The sequence below is a fragment of the Argopecten irradians genome, chromosome 3, assembly GCF_041381155.1.
Source record: "Argopecten irradians isolate NY chromosome 3, Ai_NY, whole genome shotgun sequence".
Lineage (NCBI taxonomy): Eukaryota > Metazoa > Mollusca > Bivalvia > Pectinida > Pectinidae > Argopecten > Argopecten irradians.
The window spans coordinates 47,968,882-47,985,773 of NC_091136.1; the positions used below are offsets into that span (position 1 = coordinate 47,968,882).

General features: G+C 38.6%; 1 protein-coding gene across 2 annotated transcripts in view; it reads left to right on the forward strand.

Annotated features, from left to right (window-relative positions):
* LOC138318872 (HHIP-like protein 2) overlaps positions 1–16,229 on the forward strand; it is a 31,591-nt gene extending 15,362 nt beyond the window's left edge. The window contains exons 3-9 of one of the 2 annotated variants that reach the window (XM_069261642.1): positions 6,727–6,905; positions 7,664–7,807; positions 8,747–8,876; positions 10,351–10,493; positions 11,023–11,104; positions 11,739–11,821; positions 14,005–16,229. In XM_069261642.1, coding sequence (XP_069117743.1) covers positions 6,727–6,905; positions 7,664–7,807; positions 8,747–8,876; positions 10,351–10,493; positions 11,023–11,104; positions 11,739–11,821; positions 14,005–14,735 — 1,492 coding nt within the window. In that variant the 3' untranslated portion in view covers positions 14,736–16,229. Of the gene's footprint in view, positions 1–6,726; positions 6,906–7,663; positions 7,808–8,746; positions 8,877–10,350; positions 10,494–11,022; positions 11,105–11,738; positions 11,953–14,004 lie in introns of both variants that reach the window. The other variant, XM_069261643.1, reaches the window with a different exon arrangement.
* The last annotated feature ends 663 nt before the right edge of the window (positions 16,230–16,892 follow it).

Genomic DNA, 16,892 nt, shown 5'->3' on the forward strand with positions numbered 1-16,892 from the left:
GATGTGCGGTCATCACTAGGTCAGGATCTCTTTGTCACAACTAGGTCATGGATGTGAGGTCATCACTAGGTCAGGATCTCTATGTCATAACTAGGTCATGGAAGTGAGGACATCACTAGGTCAGGACCTCTGTCATAACTAGGTCATGGATGTGAGGTCATCACCAGGTCAGGATCTCTATGTCACAACTAGGTCATGGAAGTGAGGTCATCACTATGTAAGGATCTCTATGCCATAACTAGGTCATTGATGTGAGGTCATCACTAGGTCAGGATCTCTATGTCATAACTAGGTCATGAATGTGCGGTCATCACTAGGTCAGGATCTCTATGTCATAACTAGATCATGGATGTGAGGTCATTACTAGGTCAGGATCTCTATGCCATAACTAGGTCATGGATGTGAGGTCATCACTAGGTCAGGATCTCTATGTCATAACTAGGTCATGGAAGTGAGGTCATCACTAGGTCAGGACCTCTGTCATAACTAGGTCATGGATGTGAGGTCATCACCAGGTCAGGATCTCTATGTCACAACTAGGTCATGGAAGTGAGGTCATCACTAGGTCAGGACCTCTATGTCATAACTAGGTCATGGATGTGAGGTCATCACTAGGTCAGGATCTCTATGTCATAATTAGGTCATGGATGTGCGGTCATCACTAGGTCAGGATCTCTTTGTCACAACTAGGTCATGGATGTGAGGTCATCACTAGGTCAGGATCTCTATGTCATAACTAGGTCATGGAAGTGAGGTCATCACTAGGTCAGGACCTCTGTCATAACTAGGTCATGGATGTGAGGTCATCACCAGGTCAGGATCTCTATGTCACAACTAGGTCATGGATGTGAGGTCATCACCAGGTCAGGATCTCTATGTCACAACTAGGTCATGGAAGTGAGGTCATCACTATGTAAGGATCTCTATGCCATAACTAGGTCATTGATGTGAGGTCATCACTAGGTCAGGATCTATATGTCTTAACTAGGTCATGGAAGTGAGGTCATCACTAGGTCAGAACCTCTATGACATAACTAGGTCACGGATGTGAGGTCATCACTAGGTCAGGATCTCTATGTCACAACTAGGTCATGGATGTGAGTTTATCACTAGGTCAGGATCTCTATGTCATAATTAGGTCATGGATGTGAGGTCATCACTAGGTCAGGACCTCTTTGTCATAAATAGGTCATGGAAGTGAGGTCATCACTAGGTCAGGATCTCTATGTCATAACTAGGTCATAGATATGAGGTCATCACTAGGTCAGGACCTCTATGTCATAACTAGGTCACGGAAGTGAGGTCATCACTAGGTCAGGATCTCTATGTCATAACTAGGTCATGGAAGTGAGGTCTTCACTAGGTCAGGATCTTTATGCCATAACTAGGTTATGGATGTAAGGTCGTCACTAGGTCAGGATCTCTATGTCAGGATCTCTATGTCATAAATAGGTCATGGATGTGCGGTCATGCTTGGTCAGGATCTCTATGTCATAACTAGTTCATGAATGTGAGGTCATCGTTAGGTCAGGATCTCTATGCCATAACTAGGTCATGGATGTGGGGTCATCACTAGGTCAGGATCTCCATGTCATAACTAGGTCAAGGATGTGAGGTCATCACTAGGTCAGGATCTCTATGTCATAACTAAGTCATCACTATGTCAGGATCTCTATGTCACAACTAGGTCAAGGATGTGAGGTCATCACTAGGTCAGGATCTCTATGTCATAACTAGGTCATGGATGTGAGGTCATTACTAGGTCAGGACCTCTATGTCATAACTTGGTCATGGATGTGAAGTCATCACTAGTTCAGGATCTCTAAGTCATAATTAGGTCATGGATGTGCGGTCATCACTAGGTCAGGATCTCTTTGTCACAACTAGGTCATGGATGTGAGGTCATCACCAGGTCAGGATCTCTATGTCATAACTAGGTCATGGAAGTGAGGTCATCACTAGGTCAGGACCTCTGTCAAAACTAGGTCATGGATGTGACGTCATCACCAGGTCAGGATCTCTATGTCACAACTAGGTCATGGAAGTGAGGTCATCACTATGTAAGGATCTCTATGCCATAACTAGGTCATTGATGTGAGGTCATCACTAGGTCAGGATCTCTATGTCATAACTAGGTCATGAATGTGCGGTCATCACTAGGTCAGGATCTCTATGTCATAACTAGATCATGGATGTGAGGTCATTACTAGGTCAGGATCTCTATGTCATAACTAGGTCATGGATGTGAGGTCATCACTAGGTCAGGATCTCTATGTCATAACTAGGTCATGGAAGTGAGGTCATCACTAGGTCAGGACCTCTGTCATAACTAGGTCATGGATGTGAGGTCATCACCAGGTCAGGATCTCTATGTCACAACTAGGTCATGGAAGTGAGGTCATCACTATGTAAGGATCTCTATGCCATAACTAGGTCATGGATGTGAGGTCATCACTAGGTCAGGATCTCTATGTCTTAACTAGGTCATGGAAGTGAGGTCATCACTAGGTCAGGACCTCTATGTCATAACTAGGTCATGGATGTGCGGTCATCACTAGGTCAGGATCTCTTTGTCACAACTAGGTCATGGATGTGAGGTCATCACTAGGTCAGGATCTCTATGTCATAACTAGGTCATGGAAGTGAGGTCATCACTAGGTCAGGACCTCTGTCATAACTAGGTCATGGATGTGAGGTCATCACCAGGTCAGGATCTCTATGTCACAACTAGGTCATGGAAGTGAGGTCATCACTATGTAAGGATCTCTATGCCATAACTAGGTCATGGATGTGAGGTCATCACTAGGTCAGGATCTCTATGTCTTAACTAGGTCATGGAAGTGAGGTCATCACTAGGTCAGAACCTCTATGACATAACTAGGTCATGGATGTGAGGTCATCACTAGGTCAGGATCTCTATGTCACAACTAGGTCATGGATGTGAGTTTATCACTATGTCAGGATCTCTATGTCATAATTAGGTCATGGATGTGAGGTCATCACTAGGTCAGGACCTCTTTGTCATAACTAGGTCATGGAAGTGAGGTCATCACTAGGTCAGGATCTCTATGTCATAACTAGGTCATGGATGTGAGGTCATCACTAGGTCAGGACCTCTATGTCATAACTAGGTCACGGAAGTGAGGTCATCACTAGGTCAGATCTCTATGTCATAACTAGGTCATGGAAGTGAGGTCTCACTAGGTCAGATCTTATGCATAACTAGTCATGGATGTGAGGTCTCACTAGGTCAGGATCTCTATGTCATAACTAGGTCATGGAAGTGAGGTCATCACTAGGTCAGGATCTCTATGCCATAACTAGGTCATGGATGTGAGGTCGTCACTAGGTCAGGATCTCTATGTCATAACTAGTTCATGGCTGTGAGGTCATTGTTAGGTCAGGATCTCTATGCCATAACTAGGTCATGGATATGAGGTCATCACTAGGTCAGGACCTATATGTCATAACTAGGTCACGGAAGTGAGGTCATCACTAGGTCAGGATCTCTATGTCAAAACTAGATCATGGATGTGAGGTCATCACTAATGTCAGGATCTCTATGCCATAACTAGGTCATGGATATGAGGTCATCACTAGTTCAGGACCTCTATGTCATAACTAGGTCACGGAAGTGAGGTCATCACTAGGTCAGGATCTCTATGTCATAACTAGGTCATGGAAGTGAGGTCTTCACTAGGTCAGGATCTTTATGCCATAACTAGGTTATGGATGTAAGGTCGTCACTAGGTCAGGATCTCTATGTCAGGATCTCTATGTCATAAATAGGTCATGGATGTGCGGTCATGCTTGGTCAGGATCTCTATGTCATAACTAGTTCATGAATGTGAGGTCAATGTTAGGTCAGGATCTCTATGCCATAACTAGGTCATGGATGTGGGGTCATCACTAGGTCAGGATCTCCATGTCATAACTAGGTCAAGGATGTGAGGTCATCACTAGGTCAGGATCTCTATGTCATAACTAAGTCATCACTAGGTCAGGATCTCTATGTCACAACTAGGTCAAGGATGTGAGGTCATCACTAGGTCAGGATCTCTATGTCATAACTAGGTCATGAATGTGAGGTCATCGTTAGGTCAGAACCTCTATGTCATAACTTGGTCATGGATGTGAAGTCATCACTAGTTCAGGACCTCTATGTCATAATTAGGTCATAGATGTGCGGTCATCACTAGGTCAGGATCTCTTTCTCACCACTAGGTCATGGATGTGAGGTCATCACTAGGTCAGGATCTCTATGTCATAACTAGGTCATGGATGTGAGGTCATCACCAGGTCAGGATCTCTATGTCACAACTAGGTCATGGAAGTGAGGTCATCACTATGTAAGGATCTCTATGCCATAACTAGGTCATTGATGTGAGGTCATCACTAGGTCAGGATCTCTATGTCTTAACTAGGTCATGGAAGTGAGGTCATCACTAGGTCAGGACCTCTATGACATAACTAGGTCATGGATGTGAGGTCATCACTAGGTCAGGATCTCTATGTCACAACTAGGTCATGGATGTGAGTTTATCACTATGTCAGGATCTCTATGCCATAACTCGGTCATGGATGTGAGGTCATCACTAGGTCAGGACCTCTTTGTCATAACTAGGTCATGGAAGTGAGGTCATCACTAGGTCAGGATCTCTATGTCATAACTAGGTCATGGAAGTGAGGTCATCACTAGGTCAGGATCTCTATGCCATAACTAGGTCATGGAAGTGAGGTCTTCACTAGGTCAGGATCTTTATGCCATAACTAGGTCATGGATGTGAGGTTGTCACTAGGTCAGGATCTCTTTGTCAGGATCTCTATGTCATAACTAGGTCATGGATGTGCGGTCATGCTTGGTCAGGATCTCTATGTCATAACTAGTTCATGAATGTGAGGTCATCGATAGGTCAGGATCACTATGCCATAACTAGGTCATGGATGTGGGGTCATCACTAGGTCAGGATCTCTATGTCATAACTAGGTTATGGAAGTGAGGTCATCACTAGGTCAGGATCTCTATGTCATAACTAGGTCAAGGATGTGAGGTCATCACTAGGTCAGGATCTCTATGTCTTAACTAGGTCATGGATGTGAGGTCATCACTAGGTTAGGATATCTATGTCTCAACTAGGTCATGAATGTGAGGTCATTGTTAGGTCTGGATCTCTATGCCATAACTAGGTCATGGATGTGAGGTCATTACTAGGTCAGGATCTCTATGTCATAACTAGGTCAAGGATGTGAGGTCATCACTAGGTCAGGATCTCTATGTCATATCTAGGTTATGGAAGTGAGGTCATCACTAGGTCAGGATCTCTATGCCATAACTAGGTCATGTATGTGAGGTCATGCTTGGTCAGGATCTCTATGTCATAACTAGGTCATGGAGGTGAGGTCATTACTATGTAAGGATCTCTATGCCATAACTTGGTCATGGATGTGAGGTCATTATTAGGTCAGGACCTCTATGTCATAACTAGGTCATGTATGTGAGGTCATCACTAGGTCAGGATCTCTATGTCATAACTAGGTTATGGAAGTGAGGTCATCACTAGGTCAGGATCTCTATGCCATAACTTGGTCATGGATGTGAGGTCATTATTAGGTCAGGACCTCTATGTCATAACTAGGTCATGGATGTGAGGTCATTACTAGGTCAGGATCTCTAGGCCATAACTAGGTCATGGATGTTAGGTCATTGTTAGGTCAGGATCACTATGCCATAACTAGGTCATGGATGTTAGGTCATTGTTAGGTCAGGATCACTATGCCATAACTAGGTCATGGATGTGCGGTCATCGCTAGATCAGGATCTCTATGTCATAACTAGGTCAAGGATTTGAGGTCATCACTAGGTCAGGATCTCTATGTCATAACTAGGTCATGGATGTGAGGTCATTATTAGGTCAGGACCTCTATGTCATAACTAGGTCATGGATGTGAGGTCATTACTAGGTCAGGACCTCTATGTCATAACTAGGTCATGGATGTGAAGTCATCACTAGGTCAGGATCTCTTTGTCACAACTAGGTCATGGATGTGAGGTCATCACTAGGTCAGGATCTCTTTGTCACAACTAGGTCATGGATGTGAGGTCATTGTTAGGTCAGGATCTCTATGTCACAACTAGGTCATAAGTGCTAGGTTACCACAAGATTACAGCATTATAATTAGATCATTGGTTGTAGGTCACACCTTGATAACAAATTCAGCATTATTACCAGGCATACTATGTCTAGATGGTCATAACTATGTAAATACGGCATCATGATAGAAAAAGATATGAATAGTATAATGATTAAAGTTGCTCTACCACCGACAGAGCATAAATGATATTCATCATTTGAACAATGATTTGTGTTTAATGGTGTATATATATGTCAAATTAACATAAAAAGCAATATAAAATAATTTATTTTAATTTTGGTGCATGCGCTATCAGTAATTCATTCCATATAGGACAAAGTGCCACAGAATTTTTTCGGGATGCAATTAATTATTTTTGATATTTTTATCTCAAAGTAAAATTAGCAGATCAAATTTTTCAAAGGTGGTAATGGTGTAAAGTAAGTAACTTTTGCAACTGAAGAAAAAATACTAAATGGTCTGCTCCTGTTTTTGATAGAGAAAAAAATCCAATTGTCAATGATCAGGAGCATCTGGGTAGTCAGTGTGTGTATCATTCTGATGCTTGACTACATTTTGTATCCCTGGTTACAGGTCCTTACTTCTAGGGAAGGTGCTGAGAATTGATGTGGACAAAACACCTCGCTGGAATCCCTATGGAATCCCACCAGACAACCCTTTTATAGGCCAGGAGGGGGTCCGGCCAGAGATATATGCCTATGGGGTCAGAAATATGTGGAGGTGTGGAAAAGATAGAGGTGATCCTGTTACTGGTAGGTGAGAGAGGAGGGACAGAACATCCTTGATACTCCAGGGGTTACTATCACTGTCATTATATCTACCCCTGGCACATTTCATAGCAAAACTGATGAAACTGAGAAAAATGACTAATCAGAAGCCTGCAGAGACTTCCTTTGGAGGTTACAGAAAGCAACACCCAACTTAAAAGCCAAACAATTAATCACAGTGTACTGTTATTAAATTCTTTTGATGTACATCGAAGGACTAAACAAGCTGTCTCACCTGTGGTTGCACAGAGCCATCAGTTTTGCTTTGAAATATTCCAGGGGCAGACATAAGGACAGTGAAAGTAACTCCTGGAATATGGAGGATGGGTTCAGGCATCTGTAACAGAGAATAATACAAAGGACCATAGGGAGTTAGGATTTATAGGGGAACATCAGGGCAGGGAAACTAGGAGGAGGCAGGGAGGGCTGAAATATAGTGATGGAAGATTCATACAGTTATTTCTAATAGGCTGTAGATATGATAAAGAAGTTTAATGGTGTGATGGAGGTACAATAACTGAGAAGAAAAGGATATTCCTAAGAATGATTAGGATTATAGCTGTTAAAGTTGACTTATTAAAAGAATGATAACAATTCTGAACTTGTGATATATTCTGATTTGTTGGGAACAAAGAAAATAATGAAATCTAGTTAAACTTTTCAAATTACAGAAAAGAATGATATCAAAATAAGATTTTGTTGTAAAATTAGATTGTGGCTTCCTACCTTTTTGGTATACGTAGGTGCTGGTAAAGGACGGATCGTGTGTGGGGATGTGGGACAGTCTGCCTATGAGGAGTTGGATCTCCTGAAGAAGGGAGTTAACTACGGCTGGAACGCACTGGAGGGAATGTCCTGCTTCAGAGAAGAGTTGTGTGATAACATAGGCAAGTATATATGTTGTTATATGTGCTTTATGCTCTTAATACTTTAATTGAATTCATCAGTTTTGACATTGACACTGTTATTTTGTTTTGACATTGTGTTGTGTTTTGACATTGACATTATGTTGTTTTGGCATACCATTATGTTGATTTGACATTGAGATTGTCATTGTGTTGATTTGACATTAAAATTGCCATTGCCATTAGGTTGATTTGACATTGACATAACGTTTTTTGAAATTATGTTGTTTTGACATTTTCATTGTCATTTTTTTTGCCATTGATAGTATGTTGTTTTGACATTGAGATTGCCAATACAAGTATGTTGTTTTGACATTATGTTGTTTTGACATTGATATTGTCATTGTTTTGACATTGTCATTGCCATTATGTTGATTTGACATTGACACCATGTTGTTTTGACATTATGTTTTTTTGACATTTTCATTGTCATTTTTTTTGCCATTGATAGTATGTTGTTTGACATTGAGATTGCCAATACAAGTATGTTGTTTTGACATTATGTTGTTTTGACATTGATATTGCCATTGCCATTATGTTGATTTGACATTGACACCATGTTGTTTTGACATTATGTTGTTTTGACATTGTCATTATGTTGTTTTAATATTGGTATTATAATGTTTTCACATTGAGATTGCCATGACATGAATGTTGTCTAACATTGATATTGTCATTGTTTTAACATTGATATTTTCCTTGTTTTGACATGGACAATAGGTTGTTTTGACGTTAAGATTGCCATTACATGTATGCTGTTTTGACATTGATATTGCCATTGTTTTGACATTGACATTATGTTGTTTTGACGTTGATATTGTCATTGTTTTGACATTGACATTATGTTGTTTTGAAGTTGATATTGTCATTGTTTTGACATTGACATTATGTTGTTTTGACATTGACATTTTGTTTTAACAGGTCCAGTTGAGGATCCTATCCACCATTATCCTCATTATATGGGAAAATCTGTGACTGGAGGCCAATTCTACCGAGGCTGTAATAGTCCTAACCTCAACGGATTCTACATATACGGGGACTTCATGTCAGGGTTAGGCCTACATCATTTTATGTTTATAACCCCTGGGGGGACTTCATGTCAGGGTGAGGACTACGTCATGTTATGTTTATAAACCTGGGGGGACTTCATGTCCAGGTGAGGTCTACGTCATGTTATGTTTATAACCCTGGGGGGACTTCATGTCCAGGTGAGGCCTACGTCCTGTTATGTTTATAACCCTGGGGGGACTTCATGTCCAGGTGAGGCCTACATCATGTTATGTTTATAACCCTGGGGGGACTTCATGTCCAGGTGAGGCCTATGTCATGTTATGTTTGTAACCCTGGGGGGACTTCATGTCCAGGTGAGGCCTACATCAGGTTATGTTTATAACCCTGGGGGGGACTTCATGTCAGGGTGAGGCCTACATCATGTTATGTTTATAACCCTGGGGGGACTTCATGTCCAGGTGCGGCCTACGTCATGTTATGTTTATAACCCTGGGGGGACTTCATGTCAGGGTGAGGCCTACATCATGTTATGTTTATAACCCTGGGGGGACTTCATGTCCAGGTGAGGCCTACGTCCTGTTATGTTTATAACCCTGGGGGGACTTCATGTCCAGGTGCGGCCTACGTCATGTTATGTTTATAACCCTGGGGGGACTTCATGTCAGGGTGAGGCCTACATCATGATATGTTTATAACCCTGGGGGGACTTCATGTCCAGGTGAGGCCTACGTCATGTTATGTTTATAACCCTGGGGGGACTTCATGTCCAGGTGAGGCCATGTCATGTTATGTTTATAACCCTGGTGGGACTTCATGTCCAGGTGAGGCCTACATCATGTTATGTTTATAACCCTGGGGGGACTTCATGTCCAGGTGAGGCCTATGTCATGTTATGTTTATAACCCTGGTGGGACTTCATGTCCAGGTGAGGCCTATATCATGTTATGTTTATAACCCTGGGGGGACTTCATGTCCAGGTGAGGCCTACGTCCTGTTATGTTTATAACCCTGGTGGGACTTCATGTCATGGTAAGGTCTACGTCATGTTATGTTTATAACCCTGGGGGGACTTCATGTCAGGGTTAGGCCTACATCATGTTATGTTTATAACTCTGGGGGAACTTCATGTCAGGGTGAGGCCTACATCATGTAATGTTATAACCCTGGGGGGACTTCATGTCAGGGTGAGGACTACGTCATGTTATGTTTATAAACCTGGGGGGACTTCATGTCATGGTGAGGTCTACGTCATGTTATGTTTATAACCCTGGGGGGACTTCATGTCATGGCAAGGCCTATGTCATGTCATGTTTTTAACCCCGGGGGACTTCATGTCAGGGTGAGGCCAATGTCATGTCATGTTTTTAACCCCGGGGGACTTCATGTCAGGGTGAGGCCTATGTCATGTTATGTGAATAACCATAGTGTTTTCAGTGAAGAGAAATTGTAGAATGCCAATTATTATAACAGATTATGATGAAATGTATAGGTTATTACCTGGTATTTGTCTTCAGTAAAATGTGGCGATTGTTGGAGGATCCTGATACGCGGGAATGGCAGAACGAGGAACTGAATATGTGTACCTCCATGATGTGTAAACCTCCACTCCAGTCTACCTATGTCACCAGCATTATATCATTTGGGGAGGATGAGGATGGTAAATATGTCACCATTTGGATTTTTTTTGTATAGTCCTGATCAGGTATTAGACCATGTGCATGTTTTGTAAATTGGCCATGGCAACGAAAATTTCCACTTTTATACCTATATAAATTTATTTACATCTACTTATGGTCTCTCACAGTCAGGTATACATATATGTAGTTTCATTTACATAAATTACATTCAAAAGAACAATGGTCATAATTCTAATTAATATTTACACACCTGAAATGATATTCACAGAGACACAAAAACACCTCATTTATAATATTTGTGTAAAATTTTGTAAAATCCATTGATACTCCCGCAGCAATATCAACAGAAATGATCGAGACAAATAGGCAAAGGACCATAACTGTTATAAGACTTCACAGGACTGCAGGGACACAAGTTAAACATGTATATATACCAAGTTTCATTAAAATCTATTGGTAATCATAGGAGATATACCAGTTACAATATTGTACCTATAGTCAAACACACTCATTACAAGAATGTTTGAGAACCTCTAATATTTTTTCCAGGTGAAATATACATGGTATCCACATCTAAAGCCAGCTCTGGATTACCCTATGGCAAAGTCTACCGTATAGTTGACCCTGCAAGGTGAGCATGCACAGTTTATCATATTGGTATTAGTAATATACACATACTGTTAGGACTAATTATTTGCTTAATAAAAGTTTTCACTTTTATGGTTTTCGTAAATTTCACAATAGTTTGTGGTTGGAAATTTGTTGATTTAAAGTTCACTCTATAAAATTATAGCTGTATGGTCAGTATATCGTAAAAGATGATTAGAAAAAAATGGTGTAATTTGACCTTGACATCATAGGTGTAAAAATAACTATTTAATGGCCTGAAAGTCAGGTCTTTTGAATGAAGGCAATTTATATGTGTATTTGTGTGAAGGTTATTTGAGTAAAGGGGTCCTTTTTGAGGATCTGTTGGTGTTAAGGTCATTATATAGTGTGGAAAAGTTTTGTGTTAAGGTCACTGTTGTGAAGTTTATTGATTTTTGTGAAGGTCATTAGTGTGAAGGTCAGAATATTTAAGCTTAAAGATCATAGGTATGTATTTAATTTTAACTTCTGAAGGTTACTCATAAGTTGGTTATTTTCGTCAAGGTTTGAAGGTTCTATTACAAACAAAAAGAATTGTATTTGACACATGTATGTGAGCGGTATTATAAAATGTTATAATGGATATACTCATTTTTTTTTTACTGGATATTTCACAGGAGAGGTAACCCAGACAATTGTAGATCTGCACGCCATGAAGGATACGACCTTCGTCGTGTGAACACAACCTTGTACAGACATGGTACGTCTGGTGGACAACACTCTGGCATGATTGCTGCCCTATCCCTGCATGTTCAATCTTCTATAGTCGCCATGGGAACAGTACTGATGTTTGTCTTATTCTAGAGAAACTGCATCATATTCAACATTAATGTGAGTGTAACATTGATATGCTGAGACTTTTACAACATTGCCACTATCTGTACCAGGGGTAGTGAATTTACCTCTACTGGCGATGGACCTAGACCCTCTGACTTATGTCCTCAACGTGCTGAATGAATTGTGTATTTCTTTTTGCCAAATTGATAAGATAAGAACAGTAATTGTATATGTTTCAGTGAATAATGTAATCAGTGATTAAAATAATTAAGGGATTCCTATTTCAACCATTTCGTTACATGAACCTCACACTGCTGGTTTAGGAGGGATTATTCTTTGGCCTTTAACAGCATGGCACAGCAATTCTTTGTAGAATAAGAAGCATTTAGATGTATTATGGTGCCTTATGTTTGCCATGTCACAGCTTAAACTTTGTAGAAGTAAAAAGATGCATTAAATTTAGATGTTTCATGGCACTTTGTGTTTGCTTTGCGGGTCTAGTCATTTACCGAAGATTAGCCTAAAATAAGCCAGGCTTCTTACTAATGCTGATCATTATTGCAGTTTTCAAGCAGTCACCCAGTTTCTGTTGCAAAGCTATCTTACTTCTATGTTTTTTAAAACGACTGAAGCAACGATTGTTACAGTTAACTTACAATGGAACCTCTGGTCAAAATTGTATTGAAAATTAGACAAATTAGATTAATTAAATTAATTGAATATTTAAGTGCTTATACTGGACATCTTTTTCTTAAGAAATATTTTCAGTTACGAGGGGGTAAATTTCTAAATGGATTGATAAGGTGACATTTTAAGGCAGTATGGGTGATTTGTATCCTCATTTACACTGCAGCTAGGATGAACCTTATAGTCATTAAAGCATTATACATTGCTAGAAACTAATTCCTGTAGTGCTTTATGTAGTTATGAACTATTGTCTTGTACTATAATTATTTTAGTTATTAACCAGATAACACATGATGTTTATAGTGTCCCAGTATAGTGCCATCACATGTTTACCAGTTTAATAACTTCATAAAATTTAGACTGTATATGTTGCATACTAAATCAAACCAGGACCTTAACACACAATGTATTTTTGGATAGTCTGTATGATTTTCAGTATGCAGTCCATTCCATTTAACCTTTAGTATTTTATATTACAGTAGATTGACTAATTTGGAATAAGATAAAACCATTGTAATGTTTAAAAAGTATACAATACAGTTGTTGTCTTAATGTATGTATTGGGTGAATGATCACTGTAGTATTATTCTATGTAGTTCCAAAGTATAGGGATACAAAAATGTTTAACTAGAGCAGTACAGTGAAAAGCTGTTATGATACCTAAAGGTTGTATGTTATAGTGATGTAGTATGTATATTATAATGTTTGTGTTACAATATCCAATGTTACCTATACATTACTATGTATGTATATATCTAAGTGATACAAAGTGGACCTTTTATAGTTGTAGTAAAACATTGTTTAGTTGTATAGCTATAATGATTACTGATGATAGATTGTTTCAGTATAGCTATCCATGGCCAGTGACAATGTTGTATTATTGAAGTGATACAAGTATTTTATGCATTGTAGTTATACATACATTTATACATAGTGTACATTTGAGACATTGTATATTTTTGTACATGATATTGTTTATATGTAATCTTAAAATATTTTACCAGGTACAGTGATATAACATGCAGTAACTCTTTTTATATATTTCAAAATTTAGAAAGTTATTTCTGTGAGCCCTAAATTTAGAAAGTTATTTCTGTGAGCCCTAAATTTAGAAAGTTATTTCTGTGAGCCCTAAATTTAGAAAGTTATTTCTGTGAGCCTGGATAAATAAAAATTTAACTTTGAAACAATTACATAAAGTCTTATATGAACCAAGCATTGAATGTAATGCATCTTGTAAGCCATACTTGGTTAGTGTAGATAGAAGAAACAGGCAAGCAATACTAGGTACTATTTGTAGGCTGTCACCAAAAGACTAATGCTTGTTGCTTTAAAATCTCATCAAACATGCACCATGTATACCTCAGTAAAAATGCACTAAACATTCCACAATTTTAATCACATCTATCTCCATGCTAGGATCCACAACGTCATCTAGAATAAGACCTCATCCAGGAAGGAGGTCTCAAACATCACAGTCGAGATCGAGGTCACGATCAAGGTCACGATCAAGGTCACAATCAAGGTCACGATCAAGGTCAAGTTCAAGGTCATGGCCTAGATCAAGATACCAGGACAGATCTAGGATAAGGACAGAAACTAGCCCAAGACCACAACCTCCGTACCAAGTAGATACTACAACAGAAACACCTGTTACAACAACTTCAAGATCAACCACAGCAAGACCAACAACTACAACAGTGAAAAATATGACAACTGTCAGGTCAGTAACAGAGGCACCTCAAGTCAGACCAACAATTCAATCTCCTTTTAGGTCAAGGACAGAAACAAGGTCTCAAAGAAATAGATCAAGATATACAGTGTCCTCAAATGCAGCACCGGGTCAATTGACTGATGATGTATCACGTATACAGCTATCTCATGGACTACCACGCATATACAATTACCAACCCAGACAAAGTAACTCAAGGTCATCTAGGAGGTCAAAGACCCAACGTGGGTCATATAAGAACAGAAATAACCCAAGGTCATCTACAAGGTCAAATCAACGGCTGTCAAAGAAAAGGAGAAATCATCAATCAAATATTCTGCCACAAGACAGATTTTCAATAGAATCTCGAACTATTTTCCGAAAGTTATGTAAATCGAGACGAGGAAATTCTTTTTGTCAGAAATACGGATTTTACTAAATCAATAGATAAATATAAAAAATATTTGATTGTCCATTGGGACATAAATGTAGGTCATCAGAGCCTGAGGAAGGTTGACTATATTTTAATTCATGCAAATCTACATTTTGTCTTATCAATATATGGTATCATGCTACTTTTACATTAAATAGCATGTTTGGCTCCTAATTATCCTAGCTTTTATGGATCATAAAGCTGAAACAAACTGATCATCATGATGATTGTTTATGTATGCATATACATGATAGTCTTAGTGAATACATACTGTATGATATGGATAGTCTTAGTGAATACATACTGTATGATATGGATAGTCTTAGTGAATACATACTGTATGATATGAAATGTTTGTTGGTACTTACTTTCATGGGTATTTCTGTATGTCTGGTTAAAGATCAGCAACCACAAAGAAAGATTAATAAACCATATTCTATATGGTACAGTATTTTTAAGTATACCATGTACATATACCATTATTATCAGGAAAATTGGCTGTACATTGAAGTTAGCAAGTACAGTGTTTTTTGCAAACTTTAACTGCAGTTACATGAAAATACTGTGTGTTATGAACATATAAAGTTTTTAAATGTGACGATGATGACACAATCATTAAGAGTGTCATCTAGAATTCCTATTGCAGTCTAGATTTGCTATTTTCATAGAAATCATCAGGATCAAGTTTAATAGAAAATATTGTTTGCATATTATGGAGTCATCTGCTCTAATGTATTATTTTGTCATTAGTTTCTGAAGCTTTTAATAAATAATTGTTTTGTATTTTCTTAACTTGATTGCACTGCACTTTCATTAAAGTTTAAACTTGTTGAAAATCACAGTAATTAAAATGTCACTGACACTCATTGTTTGCTATGGTTTGAGAACAGACATTTTGACTGTCACTGATCGATCATGACCAACATCTGATGAGTCAAACACCCTGTATTCCTCGACCTATTGATCTGGTCCCCTGCTGTTTGAGTTATAGGGGTTTTACTGTAAAACATTATGATACTAACAATTGTTTGAGGTTTAAACAAAGTTAAGAAAGAAAAGTATTAGGTGCATTGATTCTAGTAGTTATCCATGTTATATTTACAAAAGCATTATAGAGCATATTTTATCCTTTTTAATAGTGTAAACCAATGGTTTTTTTTTACAATGAAATAAGTTTTACTAGTGTCATAAGGGCTGTAAAATTTTATAAATTTGATATTTTTATAAGCATCTCATTTGATGTTTGTCCTGTTTTAATTTTAATAAGATTTATCGAGGTTACTGATATTGACAGTCATGGATATTTACCAATAGCAGAGTTCAAATTCACTTATTATTATATATAAAATAAGTTGTTTTTACCCTGTGTTAATTAAAACATAAATACCATTGTATTATAGAACAACTGTATTGTAATTCAGTGTTCTGTAGGTCTAGTGTAAATCTGTAAATTTAGGAAGATGTTGAAAAATGTTGTTTAATGCTATTAAAGAACATTTCTAAAAAAGAAATTGTTTGTAGTTTTTATGAGAACAAATATCAGAATTAATACTCTTGTAAAGGTATTGTGTGTACCATCTTAAAGAGGTTTGGGGTTCAAATAAAATCAATTTCTCACTCAAACTATTCCTGCACACCAAAGAAGATAGCTCTAGATTCAAAGAGTAATAAAAATTTTCACACAAGTTCCGCCTGTCTGGAAAAAATAATAACACTTGGTTGGGACCATGTCCAGATCATTTCATGCAAGTTACAGCTAAATCGTCCAGGTAGAACTTGAGAAGAACTTCAAAATGTGTTTTCAAGATGGCGGCCATCCTGGATTTCGGATCAACACGAAAAATAACACTTTGTCCGGACCATGTCAGGATCATTTCATGCAATTTTCAGCTAAACCGCACTGGTAGAAATTGAGAAGAATTTCAAAATGTGTTTTCAAGATGGTGGCTGTGGCGGCCATCTTGGATTTCGGAATGACCCGAAAAATAATAATACCTTGTCGGGACCATATCAGGATCATTTCATACAAGTTTCAGCTAAATTGCACAGGTAGAACTTGAGAAGAAGTTCAAAATGTGAAAAGTTAACACACGGCGGACGACGACAGACGAAACATGATGACTACAAACCTCAAACTTTTTAATGATGGTAATGCATCGTGTA